Source organism: Lynx rufus, unplaced genomic scaffold (genome assembly GCF_022079265.1).
Source record: "Lynx rufus isolate CCGP_SWC_20201006 ecotype Redwood Valley unplaced genomic scaffold, mLynRuf1.p SCAF_12, whole genome shotgun sequence".
Taxonomy (NCBI): domain Eukaryota; kingdom Metazoa; phylum Chordata; class Mammalia; order Carnivora; family Felidae; genus Lynx; species Lynx rufus.
The window spans coordinates 19,384,569-19,401,685 of NW_025814826.1; the positions used below are offsets into that span (position 1 = coordinate 19,384,569).

General features: G+C 37.2%; 1 protein-coding gene and 1 non-coding gene across 5 annotated transcripts in view; both read left to right on the forward strand.

Moving 5' to 3' along the window:
• Positions 1 to 17,117, forward strand: part of CSPP1 (centrosome and spindle pole associated protein 1) — a 161,889-nt gene that overhangs the window by 16,550 nt on the left and 128,222 nt on the right. For all 4 annotated transcript variants that reach the window (XM_047074007.1, XM_047074008.1, XM_047074009.1 and 1 more), the window contains exon 3: positions 1,530 to 1,629. In XM_047074007.1, the coding sequence (XP_046929963.1) occupies positions 1,530 to 1,629 (100 nt within the window). The remainder of the gene's footprint in view (positions 1 to 1,529; positions 1,630 to 17,117) is intronic.
• On the forward strand, positions 11,208 to 11,332 carry LOC124507947 (small nucleolar RNA SNORA31). Its single transcript, XR_006961168.1, has one exon. It is a non-coding gene; the product is annotated as a small nucleolar RNA SNORA31 (small nucleolar RNA).

Consider the following 17,117-nt stretch of genomic DNA (forward strand, 5'->3'; position numbering starts at 1 on the left):
ATGTTTATTTATTTATATATTTTATTTATTTATTTCTAATGTTTGTTTAGTTTTGAGAGTACAAGCCTGGGAGGGGCAGATGGAGAGGGACAGAGGGTCTGAAGCAGGCTCTAAATGAACTGTGTGATCATGACCTGAGCAGATGTCAGAGGCTTAACTGACTGAACCACCCATGCACCCCTTTTAAATTTTAATTTGAGCACATGCAAGTGTGGGGAGGGACCGAGGGGAAGAGAGAGAATCTCAAGCAGGGTACATGCTTAGCATGGACCCTGAAGTTGGGCTTGATACCACAACTCTGGGATCATGACCTGAACCCAAATCAAGAGTCAGACACTCAACCGACACATTCACCCAGGTGCTCCCCTTTCTTACTTTTCCTGCTGTGGTCTTTCCTTTCCACTTTAACTTTTCTTATCAGGCTGGTTCAGTGGTAGTGAATTCCTTTAAATTTTGCTTGTCTGGAAAACTCTTTATCTTTCCTTCCATTCTGAATGATAGCCTTGCTGGATAGAGTATTCTTAGTTGCAGGTTTTTTTCCTTTCAGGAATGAAGCTTGGTCTTAAGAAGTTAAATTTATGATTCACATGAATCTGTGAGATAAATACTGTTGTTATGGTCATTTTCTAAAAGTAAGCTAAGGCATAAGTAATGAGACTAAGGTTATAGAGTTGGTAGAACTTTGATTCCTGACATCCTGACTGTAGGCCTGTTCTCGTAACCATACTAGTTTGCCTTCTTTCCATAAGAGCTGCTGTGGTCAAGGAGTTGTGTCAAGGACTTTACATGTTATTATCTCACTTAATCATAATACCCCTATTAAGTAGGTGGAATATTTTTGTTTTACAAAATAAATGTCAAGAAGTTGAAACCCAAAGGGGTTAAGTAATTCGTCCAGCTATACATAGTGATAGATTCAGAATTGCCATCGCCATATGTCCAGCTCCAAAGTCTATGGTTTTAACCACTGTCCACTTAGGACTACGTTACAGTGTTTGAAAATGGTTATTATATAGCTTTAAATACAGCATTATTATAATTTTTAATATTAAATAGTACATAAATCATGATCTTTAAGTCTTAGTTCAAATATCATGCTCATTGAGGTCTTTTAGTTCCTCCTGCATCATTATGGCTCTTCATACCATGCTCTTTTTATTTTTCCTTAACCTTTACCAGTTACTCTTTGTATATTACATAGTCTAATGATTTATTATGTCTGTTGTTTGTCCCCTGAATAGTTTGAGCTCCATGATGGCTGAGATTCTCCTATGTTTTTTTCATTCATGTTTCCAGTACCTGGGACACTATGTAGCAGGAACTCAGTAACTATTAGTTGATAAATGAATTCTAAGATTTAATTAAAATTTATCACGGTGTTAATACTTTTGGTTAATTCCTCAAATCTCACACTTAAATTTGTTCATGATGTATTGTATAGTTTTTCAAGTCATTTAATTAGAGTGTTGGGATACATTGTGTATTTTGTGGATTTTCCCATACTTTTGTAAATATTGTGTCTCTTTCAGGGAAAGACATCAGAGAAGCTTTCTGAAAACAGTAAAATATTAATTTCCATGGCCAAAGAAAACATACCACCAAATAGTCAACAGACCAGGAGTTCCTTAGGTACGTCATTAGGTGTACTAAATTGATTTTAAAGTATTATTAGCATGCTGTTGTGAAAGAGCTTTGTCTTGTCAGAAAAAAAGATTTCTTTAGAATCCCAGTAACTGTTTCCTTTCTGGAACCTTACATATGACTGTACTGTCTACAAATGAAATATAATACATCCTGAGAACCATCTGCCCATTTTAAATTATATTCCCTTATAATTTACAAAATCATAGCAGTAAATATATATATAACATAACTAAAAATTAATTGAAAAACTTGAATGGAATTTGTGTCTGTGTGAGAGGGAAATGTGTTAATTGAATAAAAATGGTGGGCTTTTATTTAAAAAATCAAAGGGATGCTTAGAGGATACAAAATGTAATTTGGTGAATGACCATTTTAATTATTGGTTACCCTATTACAATTGGGCAGAAGTTAATATGTTGCAACTATACTAAGTCTTTGATTATGGTTTGTTATGAAAATATTTAGAAATTTTTTATTGAAGTATAAATGACATAGTGTTCTATTAATTTCAGGTATGCAATATATTGATTCAACAATTTTGTACATTACTCACCATGATAAGTATAGTCACCATATGACATTATTGTAGTATTACTGACTATTCCCCATACTGTATTTTTCATCTTTGTGACTTACTTTTGACTGGAAATTTGGATTTTTATCTATTTTACCCACCACCCTCATCCATCTCACCTCTGGCAACCACCAGTTTATTTGCTGTGTTTAAGAGTCTTTTTTTCTTCTGTTTGTTTGTTTTGTTTTTTAGATTCACATGTAAGTGAAATCATATGGTATTTTTCTCTGACTTATTTCACTTAGCACAATACTCTCTAGGTCCATCCATGTTGCAAATGGCAAGATCTTATTTATTTATTTGTTTTTAAATTTTTTTTAACGTTTATATATTTTTGAGAGAGAGAGAGACAGAGTGTGAGTGGGGGAGGGGCAGAAAGGGAGGGAGAAATAGAATCTGAAGCAGGCTCCAGTTCTGAGCTGTCAGCACAGAGCCCGACGTGGGGCTTGAACCCACAAACTGTGAGATTGTGACCTGAGCTAAAGTCTGGAGCTTAACCCTCTGAGCCACCCAGGTGCCCCACAAGATCTTATTTTTTTTGACTGAATAATATTCCATTCCATATATATATAACCGTATCTTCTTTATACATTGATGGACACTGGGTTGCTTCTGTATCTTGTTATTGTAAATAATACTGAAATAAGTTCAGGGGTGATATATCTTTTCAAATTGGTGTTTTTGTTTTGTTTGTTAAATAACCAGTGATGAAATTACTGGATCATATGTTATATTTAGTTTTAATTTTGGGGGTAATCTCCATACTGATTTATACAGTGGTTACACCAATTTACATTCCCACAAACAGTTCATGAGCGTTCCTTTTTCTCCACATGCTCACCAACACTTGTTGTTTATTGTGTTTATTTTGATTGTAGTTATTCTGACAGGTGTAAGGTTTTGATTTGCATTTCCCTGTGTATTAGTGATGTTGAGCATCTTTTCATCTGTTAGTCACCTTTATGTCTTCTTTTGAAAAATGTTCATGTCTTCTCATTTTTTAACCAGATTATTTGTTCTTTTGGTGTTGTGTAAGGTCTTTATATATTTCAGAAAGTAAGTCTCTTACTGGGTGAATCATTTATAAATGTCTTCTATTCAGTGGGTTGTCTTGTGTTTTTGATGGTTTCCTTTGCTGTGCGAAAGGTTTTTATTTTAGGGTATTCCCAGTATTTTAGTTTTGCTCTTGTTTTTTTGCCTCAGGAAGCATATATAGAAAAATGATGATAAGACCAGTGTCAGAGAGATTGTTGCCTATGTTTTCTTCTGGGACTTTTATGGTTTTAGGTCTCACCTTTAGGTCTTAATCCATTTTGAGTTTATTTTTGTGTATAGTGTAAGAAAGTCATCCACTTTCATTCTTTTGCATTTAGCTCTCCTATATTCCCAACACTATTTATTGAAGAGATTATCTGTTCCCTATTGTATATTTTTGACTCTTTTGTCATATATCTATATACATATTTTTAAGTATGTATGTACTCAGCATGGAGCCCAGTGTGGGGCTTGAACTCATGACCTTGAGATCAAGACCTGAGCTGAGACCAAGAGTTGGACACTCAACTGACTGAGCAACCCAGGCACCTCTCTTTTGTCATAAATTGACCATTTAAGTGTGGGCTTCCTTCTGGATGCTCTATTCTTTTGCATTTATCTATGTGTCTATTTTTGTACCAGTACCTTACAGCTTTGTAGTATATCTTGAAATCTGGGATTGTGATACCTGCAGCTTTGTTTATCTTTCTCAAGTTTGCTTTGACTCTTCAGGATCATTTATTTTATTTTAAATACAAATGAGTTTATTTTTTCTGTTTCACTGTTTGTTTAAGTTCTACTTAATTAACATACAGTGCAATATTCATTTCAGGAATAGAATTCAGTACAACACCCAGTGCTCATCATAACAAGTGTCCTCCTGATAACCATCACCCATCTGGTCCATCCCTCACCCACCTCCCTCCATCAACCCTCAGTTTGTTCTCTATCTTTAAGAGTCTCCTGGGTGACTCAGTTTATTAACTGTCTGACTCTTGATTTCGGCTCACACCATGGTGTCACGTTTAGTGGGTTTGAGCCCCATGTGGGGTTCTGCACTGACAGTGTGGAGCCTGCTTGGGATTCTCTTTCTTTCTGCCTGCCATGCCTCCCCCCCTCCCCACCCCCCAAATAAATAGACTTAAAAAAAAATTTAAGAAAGAGTCTCTTACGGTTTGTTTCCCTCCCTCCCTCCTTCTCTCTTTCTCTCTCTACCCCCCATATATTCATCTGTTTTGTTTCTTAAATTCCATATGAGTGAATTCATATGGTATTTGTCTTTCTCTGACTGACTTAGTTTGCTTATCTTAATATACTCCAGCTCCATCCATCTTGTTACAAATGGCAAGATTTCATTCTTTTTGATGGCTGAGCAATATTCCATTGTGTGTGTCTGTGTGTGTGTGTGTGTCTGTGTATACATACATCACAACTTCTTCATCTATTTAGCAGTTGATGGACCCTTGGGCTCTTTCCATTGTTTGGCTATTGTTGGTAATACTGCTATAAACATCGGAGTGCATGTACCGCTTTGAATCAATATTTTTGTATCCTGTGGGTAAATACCTAGTAGTACACTTGCTGGATTGCAAGGTAGTTCTATTTTTAACCTTATGAGGAACCTCCATACTGTTCTCCAGAGTAGCTGCATCAGTTTGCATTCCCACCAACAGTGCAAGAGGGTTCCCCTTTCTTCACATCCTTGCCAACACCTGTTGTGTCTTGTGTTTGTTTTTTTTCTTTTTAAATGTTTATTTAGTTTAGAGAGTGAGCGAGCAAGCAGGGGAGGTGCAGAGAGAGAGAGACAGAGGATCTCAGGCAAGCTCCTCGATGTCAACACAGAGCCCCACGTGGGGCCTGAACGCATGAACTGACATCATGACCTGAGTGCCAAAATCAAGAATTGGTCACTTAACTGACTGAGCCACCCAGGTACCCCTTGTGTTGTTAATTTTAGCCATTCTGACAGGTATGAGATGGTATTTTATCATGGTTTTGATTTGTATTTCATGTTCAAGGTCTTTCTAAATTTAAGTACTGTATTATATTTTGGTTAAACTTGTTTATCTCCAAGGACCTCAGTTTCCTTATCTTTAATATAAAAATGTTGGGTTGTCTTCTCACCCTAAAGTTTTATGAAGTGAAATTTTGATTATTGCAAAAAATAATTTTTTAAGCTTAATAGTAGATTTTCTTATACAGTAAGGTTAGACAGAATCACTGTGGCATTCTGGGTTACAACTTCCTTTGGATTGTACCTGTCCTGTCTTTGTGACCTGGCACAGGTTATTTAAGCTCTCTCTTGCCTTATCTTAGTAATTGGCATCTATTTTAAAAAGTTATTGTGGCAGGAAAAGCTGACTGGCACATAAGTGGTGCATGATAAACATTTACTTTGTGATCTCCTATTTTTTTAAGTGTAGGTTTTGAGAATTATATTAAGAATTGAAGAGTTATTTTTTATTACATGCACAAATGATTGAGAGTTTGGAGCACCTGGGTGGCTCAGTCGGTTGAGTGTCGGACTTCAGCTCAGGTCATGATCTCACAGTTTGTGGGTTTGAGCCCCGCATCAGGCTCTGTGGTGACCGCTTGCTCAGAGCCTGGAGCCTGCTACAGATTCTGTGTCTTCTTCTCTCTGTGCCCCTCCCCTGCTCACGCTTTGTCTCACTCTGTTTCTCAAAAATAAATGTAAAAATAAAAATAAAAAAATAAAAAAACAAATGATTGAGACTTTAAAGTCTAATTTCAAGGGGCACCTGGGTGGTTCAATTGGTTAAGCATTCGGCTCTTGCTTTTGGCTCAGGTCATGATCTCGAGGCTCATGAGATCGAGCCCCTTGGTGGGCTTGGGTTCAGGCTCGGGCTTGGGCTCGAACTAGGCCTTGGTGCTGACAGCACGGAGCCTGCTTGGGATGCTCTCTCACCCTCTCTGCCCCTCTCTAGCTGACGTTCTCTCTCAAACTTAAAATAGGAAAATAAAAAGGTCTAGTTTCAAGACCATAACTTCTGCCTGTTTCTTAATTGATATTCCTTAGGCCTGTGTCCTATGCCTTCTTTTCATTTCATATACTCTCTGACTGACCTCATCCACTCAAAGATTTTACATGCTATCAGTCTGTACATAACTGATAAGTCTGTATTCCAATCCTGATTTTTTTTTTCAACTTTTTTTATTTATTTTGGGGACAGAGAGAGAGCATGAACAGGGGAGGGGCAGAGAGAGAGGGAGACACAGAATCGGAAACAGGCTCCAGGCTCTGAGCCATCAGCCCAGAGCCTGACGCGGGGCTCGAACTCACGGACCCCGAGATGGTGACCTGGCTGAAGTCGGACGCTTAACCGACTGCGCCACCCAGGCGCCCCAATCCTGATTTTTTAAAATTGAACTCCAGACCCATATATCTAATTTCCTATTGGATATCTGTACTTGGATGTCATGGCCTCACAAGTAACATGTGCAAAATTACCTTGATTCTTCTCAAACTTTCTGGTACTCCAGTGAGATAGCTGGCTACCTCGTCATCCTTGACTTCTGTGTTCCCTTTGCCTCCCACAGCAAGTAATTACACAAGTCTGGTTGATTCTACTACCTAAATTTAAAAATAAATTTACCTTTCTCTAATCCCATAAACATTGTTTTATGTGGGCTTACATTGTCTCTCATCAGATTTTTTTCTAGGGTTCTTTTTGGCTTCTGGTCTAACCTCCCTAACCCCCCAACTAAGTCTCTGCACTGCCCTTTAATGTCCTTTCAAAAAACATCTAGAATCATGTTAGTCTTTGCTTCAAACCCTTAATGTATTCTTGTTTCCTGTATAATTTTATCCTTTTATTCTTTTTCCCAGATTGTGTGGCTCTTCATGCTTTGTGTTTCTGTCACATTGGTTTTCCCCATAAAGTGTAATTTTGAACTTATTCAGCTCTCTTGTATTGCAGTGGTATGCCAGCTTGCCTGCCATTGTATATTTGCCACTTAGCACAGTGCCTGGCACTTCAGTGTTTAAGGAAAATATTTTTAAAAAATGTTTATTTAGGGGCGCCTGGGTGGCGCAGTCGGTTAAGCGTCCGACTTCAGCCAGGTCACGATCTCACGGTCCGTGAGTTCGAGCCCCGCGTCAGGCTCTGGGCTGATGGCTCAGAGCCTGGAGCCTGTTTCCGATTCTGTGTCTCCCTCTCTCTCTGCCCCTCCCCCGTTCATGCTCTGTCTCTCTCTGTCCCAAAAATAAATAAACGTTGAAAAAAAAAATTAAAAAAAAATGTTTATTTATTTTGAGAGAGAGAGAACGTGTGCAGACATGATCTGGGGAGGGGCAGAGAGAGAGAGAGAGAAGGGGGGAGAGAGAGAATCCCAAGCAGGCTCTGTGCTGTCAGTGCCTAGGCTAAGCCTGAGTCCAGTGCGGGGCTTGATCTCATGAACCATGAGATCGTGACCTGAGACTAAACCAAGAGTGGAAGCTTAATCAACTGAGCCACCTAGGCACCCCTTAAGATATTTTGAATAAATGAAGGTCCCCATTGCAAAAATAAACTATTCTGTTGGGTATGTAGAATTGAATTTTCATGGAATGTTTCTTTTGTTGCCAACTGAAACAATTATTATTTATTTATTTAAAAATTTTTTTTTAATGTTTATTTCTGAGACAGACAGAGCATGAGTGGGGGAGGGGCAGAGAGAGAGGGAGACACAGAATCAGAAGCAGGCTCCAGGCTCTGAGCTGTCAGCACAGAGCCCGACACGGGGCTCGAACTCACAAACCATGAGATCATGACCTGAGCTGCAGTCGGTCGCTCAACTGACTGAGCCACCCATGCGCCCCTGAAACAATTATTTTGATGCACATTGAATCTTATTAAAGAATAATATATAATTTGACTAATTTTATAGCTTATCAGCATTCAGTTACTGACTTCTTGCTTGAATAATTTTGGTCTTAAAAATTAGACCAAATGTACGTGAAAAGATGTTCAACATCACTAGTCGTTAGGGAAATGCAAATTAAGACTACAAAGAGATCATGTCATGCTTGTTACATTGGCCGTCATCAAAAAGACAGAAATAAAAGGGGGCACATGGGTGGCTCAGTTGGTTAAGTGTCTGAATCTTGATTTTGGCTCAGGTCGTGATCTCATGGTTTGTAGGATCGAGCCCTGTGGTGGGCTCTATGCTTGGGATTTTTTTCTCTCCCTCTCTCTCTGCCCCTTCCCTGCATGCATGCACTCTCTCTTTCTCAAAATAAAGAAATAAACTTAAGAAAATGATTTAAAAAAAAAAAGACTGAGTTAACAAATGCTGGCATGGAACCCTTGCACACTGTTGGTGGGTTGAAGACATTATGGTCAGTGAAGTAAGTCAGAGAAAGAAAAGATAATGTATGATCTCACATGTGGAATCTAAACAGAAAACAAAACCAAACTCAGAAAAAAAGATCAGACATGTGGTTTCCAGAGGTGAAGAAGGGTGGAGGTAGGATAGATTGTTGGAAGGTGGTCAAAAGGTACTTATAATGGTCAAAAGGTACTTATAATGTATATAAGTACTAGGGAAATAATGTACAACATGATGATTTTAGCTAATATTGCTCTGTAATCTATAGGAAATATGTTGAACGTAAGTCCTAACAGTTCTCATCAAAAGGAATAAGCTTTTCTTTTTTTCTTGCCTTTTCATTTTATCTATACACGCAGATGGATGTTAGCAGAACCTATTGTGGTATTTATTCTATAATATATATAAATCAAATAATCAAGCTATATGCCTTAAACTTACACAGTGATATATGTCAATTATTTTTCAATAAAACTGGAAAGAACACCAAATACATAGTTTTTCACAGTGGGAAAATGGAAAATAATTTGGCAATGGAGAGTTTTCTCACATGGTCTCAGATAGGACTTATAACACAAACTGGTCTAAAAAAGGTCATATTTAGAAATTACATATTCAGTGAAATATATTTGACACCATACTTTGAATAAGTAATTAAGCATAGTAGTTATCAGTAATATACTGGCAATATTCGTTCTAGCCAGTGAAAATCTGATAGCTCATAGTACAGCTATCATAAGCATTTTCTGATTTTTTGTAAATTCATTTGTGTTAGTGGTAATATTTATGGGTAATGCTTATCCATGTGGCTCATTCTTGCATTCTCATTGTATATCTCTCACAAAAGTATTTGAGAGGCATTACAGTGACTTCTAACACCAGCTACCCAGAGTTGGACCAAACTTCACAGATTAAGGGCACAGCCCTCCACAAGACTTCTCTTATTTTAGACATCAGCTGCTAGTATTGGGGTCCTCAAGCCATCCTCTATTCTGGCTATAAATATGGGGTTTCCATTACACTGTCAAATGTGATAAATCACTAAAATGACTTACAGAACTCAGGAAAGTGCTATACTTAATGATTACAGTTGTATTGTAGCATAATGCTACAAATCAGAACCAGCCAAAGGGGGCAATGTGTAGCATGTGGTCTGGGAGGGTCCAAATGTAGCTTTTACCAGTCTCAGGGATTGTATCACCCCCCTGGCACATCACTACTGTTGTGCCACTCTCACCTGAGTTTCAGTGTCCGGAGTTTTTATTGATACTGCATTGCCTATGTGGCTCAGACTCCATACTCCCAACTTTCCCCAGAGATCTGGCTGATGTCAGATGGCTTAGAGGTCTAACCCTCTTAATCACATCTTTCTGGTGTGGTCTTTCTGGTGTGACCAGCTCCCATCTATGTCATCTCTTCAGCTAAACTATAGAGGAGCTCACCGTGAGTTAGCATATTAGTATAAACTATTGGATATGGGTTGCAGAACCTACCATGAATAACAAAAACACTCCCATCACTTGGAATATTCCAAGGATTTAGAAGTTATTTCCCAGGAACCAGAAATAAAGGCTAGCAAAATTCTTTATTCTATGTAGCATGTACATGGCTTACTCTATATAAGCTGATAAAATTATGTCCTTTGTAAGGACTTTGTTAGAATAACTCAGGTTTAGTGAAATATGAGAGTTAGCTAGCTGAAAACGATCTGTAAAAGCAAATTGTATTTTCTATCTTCCTACACCATTTCTAGGCATATTAATCATTTTATAATTAAAAGAAATTCAACTTTTACTAACTCATTATTTAAGAACTATTACTATTAAGAAATGCTTTCACTAACTTTTAAAAAAAATTTTTAAAATTTATTTTTGAGAGAGAGACAGAGTGTGAGCAGGAGTGGGGCACAGAGAGAGAGAGAGAGAGGGAGACAGAATCTGAAGCAGGCTCAAGGCTCTCAGCTGCCAGCACACAGCCCAATGCAGGTCTCGAACTCACAAATTGTGAGATCGTGACCTGAGCTGAAGTCAGTTAACTTTTAAGTCATTAACTTTTTAAGTGTAGATCTATGTACTTCAGTTAAATCTCATCTTTCTCTTTTCTCTTTCTTAGAGAAGTTGAGTGTTTTACCTTAGGTTGAGCATTATTGCTTTGATTTTAATGCTTTATATCCTGGAAGACATTTTTAATAGTTGACATAATATAGCCAGTATTTTCAACATTGTTTTTTATATACATATTTTTGACCCAACATCTGTAGATAGATACTACATTGCTTTTGAAATGTATTATCTGGTTCAAATGGTGAATATAAAAAGCATTGCTTTATTTTGAGTTTTATAAAAAGAATTTTATATTAAGTAAAATTTGCATATGGCAAAATGATTTTAAAGAGTACAAAACAATATAACATGGAAATTGTGACCCTCCCAACCCTGTTGTCCAGTCTCTCTTGATAAGCAGTATCTTGTATATAATTTCATGATTAGACTGTATACGTGTGTATATAGCCCTTTCTTCTTTTCCATGTGGTAGCTTAGATCCTGTTCTCTTTTTGAAAATACTACCTTTGTGATTTATAGTATGGGGACATAGCCATAACCTTTCGAGATTAAAAAGCAATGGAATGCATCTATTTGACAGACCTGTAGCAGTTACTGTCTGCTGCTAAGGTTTTTATTACAGATGCAAGAAAAAGTTGTCCTTACCCTTCTAATTGTGGCAGCTGTGATTGAATGGGGGAATATAGGGGGAAACATGATAATACAGGGGGAAACATGGGGAGAGAATTTTTGCAGCTCAGAAATAACTTGTAAATAGTGAAGACCCTGTTATACTCTAAAAAGGAAACTGAAATTTGAGTTAAAAGGGGCAACCTAGACTTGGGCATAAAACTGAATTAAACAGCCTTTATCTCTGGGTGAAAAGAAAGTTCATTGTATACCAAACTGGTACGTGTGGTGCATATAGAAGGTGTCATATAGCACTTATTATGTTATATTAAAACTGTATGCCTGCTTGTTTACTGTCTAGATGCTGTACCTTTGGGCAAAAACTTATGTATCTGTTTATCTCCCCAAGACCAGCAAAGTATCTGGCACATGGGTGATGTTAAGTATGTTACATGAAAATTTACTGAGTATGTGTCTTGGAAGAGAGGTTGGCTTTTAAATGTAGCAATGTTGAAACTTTATTAAAAAAAACAAAATTCATAGAGGGAAGAAATCAGTTGAGAAATTTAATATTTTCTGGCATGTGGGTGGTTTAGTTTGTTAAGCATCCACCTTTGGCTTAGATCATGATCTCATGGTTCATGAGTTCGAGCCCTGTGTTGGGCTCTGTGCAGATGGCTCAGAGCCTGGAACCTGCTTCGGATTCTGTCTCTCGCTCTCTCTCTGCCCTCCCCTGCTCATAGGCTGTTTCTTTCTGTCTAAGTAAGTAAACAACAACAAAAAAATTTAATATTTTCAATAAGTTATTTGATAAAATTTCACTAATTAAAAGAAACATGAAAAACAAATTCCTATCAAATCTCATTAATTTGATAAGAATAAGATGTTAGATTAAGTTTAGATAAATTTTACTTCAAATCCAGCAATTAAAAAAAAGTCACTGTATTTGTCAGGGTTTTTCAGAGAACCAATAGGGTGTGTGTGTGTGTGTGTGTGTGTGTGTGTGTGTGTAAGTAAGTAAATGTATATTTAAGGAATTGGCTTGTGATTATATGGAGGCTGGAAAGTCTAATATCTGCAAGGTAAGCCGCAAAACTCGTGACCCAGGGAAGAGGTGATGTTGCAGTTCTAAGTCTGAAGTTGTCTATTGGCAGAATTCCTTCTCACTTGAGGAAGGTCAGTCTTTGTTAAGGCCTTCCACTGATTGGATGAGGCCCAGTCACATTATGGAGGGCAGATTGCTTTAGTCAAAGTCTACTAATTTAAATGTTTATCTCACCTGAAAAACACTCTGACAGAAATATCCATAGTAATGTCTTTTTAAAAATGTTTATTTTGGGGGCGCCTGGGTGGCTCAGTCGGTTGAGCGGCCGACTTCAGCTCAGGTCATGATCTCGCGGTCTGTGAGTTTGAGTCCCGTGTCAGGCTCTGTGCTGGCAGCTCAGAGCCTGGAGCCTGTTTCAGATTCTGTGTCTCCCTCTCTCTGACCCTCCCCCATTCATGCTCTGTCTCAAAAATAAATAAACGTTAAAAAAAAAATAATTAAAAAAAAATGTTTATTTTGGGAGAGAGGAGTGGCAGAAAGAGAGGGAGAGAGAGAATCCCAAGCAGGCTCTGTTCTGTCAGCACACACAAAGCCTGTCTCAGGTCTGCATCTGAGATCATCACCTGAATGGAAACCAAGAGTCACACACTTAACTGACTGAGCCGCCTAGGCACCCCTCCATAATGTTTGGCCAACTATCTGGGCAACATGGCCTAGCCAAGTGGACATATAAAATTAACCATCATAGTCACTACTGAAATCTTTTCTTTTCCTGACTTTGTTTACAAGTGGCATAGAAATAATGTTAAAAATTAAATGCAAGTAGAATTTCACGTAACTGTTAGCACTAATAAATCTTTAGTGTTTGTTGGCTTAACTAATATTGCAAGTGTATTGTTATGCCAACAAGTTGGACACCTTAGACAAAATTGATAAATTCCTGGAAAGTCCCAAATTACTGAAACTGATTCAAGAAGAAATGCAAAATCTAAATAGATCTCTAACATGTAAAGAAATTGAATTCTTCATTAAAAATCTTTCACAAAGGAAAGCCCCAGGCATGGATGACTTCATTGATGAATTCTACCAAACATTTAAAGAGGAAATAATACCAGTACTTGATAAATTTAAAAGAGAAATGCACACTTCCCAACACATTTTGTGAGGCTAGTATTATCCCGATATCAAGGCCAGATAAAGTTTCCACAAGAAAATTACAAAGCAGTATGTGTTATGAATATAGATGTAGAAATCCTAAACAAAATGTTAACAGATTGAAACTAGCAACACATAAAAATGATTATACACTCTGGCCAGTGAGTTTTATCATAGTAGTGCAAGTTTTTAGTTTTAACATGTCTAAATTAATACACCAGATTAATAGAGTTAAGGGCAAAAAGCACATGATTATCTCAATAATCGCAGAAAAAGTATTTGACAAATCCAACACTGATTTATTATAAAAACTGTCAACAAACTAGGAATAAAAGATTTTGATTTCTGAACAAGGACATCTATGAAAAACCTACAGCCAACATCATACATAATGTTTATGACTGTCAGCTTTCCTTACAAGGAACAAGACAGGAATGTGTATTCTTATCACCTCATTCAACTTTGTACTGAAAGTTCTAGCCAGCGTGATGAAAAAATACAATAAATAAAAGGCATCAAGGTTAAGAAGAAAAACTGCCCTTGTTTGCAGATGACATAATTCTGTTTGGAGAAAATTCTAAGAATCTACAAAAAAGCTATTAGAATTAATGAGCTTAGGAAGTTAACAGAATATGAGATCAATAAAAAAATATGTAAGCTGTTTTGGTTATATATTAGAACAATCTGGAAATCTTTAGTGAACAGTTTCATTTGCCATAGCAACAAATAGAATAAAATATAGTTGACCCTTGAACAGCAGGAGTTTGAACTGGGCGCAGTGGGGGCAGGGGTTCTATTTATACGTGGATTTTTTTCAATAAATATGAGAAACATTTTTGGAGATTTGTGACAATTTGAAAAATTTCACAGATGAACCTTTTAGCCTAGAAATATCGAAAAAAATTAAGAAAGGTGTATTGTGAATGTTAAAAATATGTGGATACTAGTCTATTTTATCATTCATTGTCTTAAAATGTATACAGATCTATTAAAAGTTATCAAAATTATGCCCTGAACACAGACTGTATATGGTGTCATTTGTAGTCAAGAGAAATGTAGGGACACCTGGGTGGCTCAGTTGGTTAAGTATCTGACTCTTGATTTTGGCTCAGCTGATGATCTCATAGTTCGTGAGTTTGGAACCCTTTGTTGGGCTCTGTGTTGACAGCATAGTCTACTTTGGCTTTTTCTCTCTCCTGCGCAGAGTATGTGCACTCTTTCAAATACAAGAGAAAGAAATGTAAATAAATATCAAGATGCACTATTAAATCGAAACTGTGTACAATTAACTGTAGTACATACTGTTGTACTGTAATAATTTTGTATCTACCTTCTATTGCTGTTGTGATGAGCTCAAGTGTTGGGAGTAGCCACTTAAAAAACCATGTGATGCTGGGGTGCCTGGCTGGCTCATTTGAAAGAGCATGCAATTCTTGATTCTGGGTTATGAGTTCTAGCCCCACATTGAGTGTAGAGATTACTTAAATAAATTAAAAAAAAAAAAGCCATGTGATGCTGATCATCTCTTGAGAAGGCAGTTCATCTTCAATAAATGATGTATTGCGGTACAAAGCAATCTCTTTTGTGATTTTCTCATGTTTTTGTGTTTAGTGCAATGTTGTAAACTGAGTTACACCATGGGACCCAAACAAAATGCCTCTTGTGATGCTGGGAGTGCTCCCAAGAAGCAGAGAAAAGTCATATTACAAGAAAAAATTGAATTGCTTGATATGTAGATTAGGGTCTGCAGCTATGGTTGCCTGCCATTTCAAGATAAAAGAATCTAATGTAAGAACCATTGTTAAAAGGAAAGAAAGAAAAGGAAAGGAAATTCATGAAGCCATGCTAGGTCAGTGGGTATGAAAACCTTGCACTTTTTGTGAAATGCCTTTTCATCTTATATTGAAAATGGGCTTTTATGTGGATGCAGGATTGCTGTAAGAAAGTCATACCTATAAACACTACTATGATTTGAGAAAAAGAAAAATACTACCATGATTTGTGACAACTTAAAAGTAAAAGGAAGGTGAAGAATCTAAAGGTGGAGAATTTAATGGCAAAAAGAGGCGGTTTGATAATTTTGGAAAGAGGTTTAACTTAAATAATCAAGATAACAGGAGAAGCAGCTTCTGCTGATGAAGAGGCAGCAGACAGGTTTCTAGATAGCACTAAGAAAATCACTGAGGAGAAAGGATATTTGCCTGAACCGGTTTTAAGGCAGACGAAGATGTCCTATTCTTAAAAAAAAAAAAAAAAAAAAAAAGAAATAGTGCCATAAAGGACATTTGTTAGTAAGAAAAAAAAGCGAGCACCAGGATTTAAGGCAGGAGGGGCTAGGCTAACCATACTGTTTTGTGCAAATGCATTTGGGTTTATGATCAGGACTGCCTTTACATTTAAAGCTGCTAATCTTTGAGTCTTGAAGGGAAAAGATAAACACCAGCTACTAGTCTTTTGGTTGTATGACAAGAAGGGCTAGACAATAAGAACTTTTTTTCCAGATTGATTCCATTGATGTTTGCTGGCTACCCAGAACCCCATGAGTTCAACACTAAAGGTGTAGAAGTGGCCTACTTGCTCCCAAACACAACATATTTAATTCAGCTGCTAAATCAGGGAGTTGTATGAACCTTTATAGCTCATTACATATGGTACTGCATGGAAAGGATTGTCAACACTGTGGAAGAGAACCCTGATAGGATTGAAGATGTCATTGTTGTTCTAGTAAAAGCCATCCAGCCCGCAACAATAAACTCCTGGTGGAGAAAACTATTCATCACAATACATAAGAATGGGAAAAGGCAGCCATATGTATAAGATTCATGTATGTTTATATGTGTGTGTACATAAAATTTACATATCAGTGAGAAAAAGACTGAAAATCTGAAAAGACTGAAATCTGAAAATGGACAAAACACTTGGTTGGCTATTCTTAAAAGAGGGAAATCCAAATGCATTGAGAAGGTGCTCGGCATCATTAGTCATTAGGAAAATACAAATTGGAACTACAGTAAGACATCATTACACACAAGTATGATGTCTTATATTTAAAGAACTTACAGAACCAAGAGTGGGCCAGTGGCTGGTAGGAATGGATAATAATGCAACTTGGAAAAACTGGCAATCTCAACTAAACCCTGTGACCTTATCCAGTGACCCAACAATTCTACTCTTAGGAATATAGCCAAGAGAAATACATGTGTCCACTAAAAGACGTGTACAAGAATGTCAATGGAATTTTGTTTATAATAGTGCTCTCCCCACCCTCCCAAACAGCATGAATAAGCTCAAATGCCTGATAACAGTAGGATGGATTAAAAAAAGTTGTACTGTATTCATACAATGAGAGAAGACACAAAGTGAAAAGAATGAACCACTGCTGCATATAGCTGCGTGGCTAACTCTGATGGACATAACATTGAGTGAAAGTAAAATGCAAAAGATGACAAGCTTTTTATTTGAAGTTCAAGAAACAGATCCAGTACATCCACACTGATAGAAGTCTGAATACTTGTGAACTCTGGAAGGGAGTGTTAATGGGGAAGGAGCATAAGTGTGCCTTCTGAGGTGTAAAGAAATAGTTTTTTATGAGTGCATATGTTTGAACAAACTCCTTGAGCATTTTACTTAAGGTTGTACTTTTTGCTGTACATACAGTATTTCT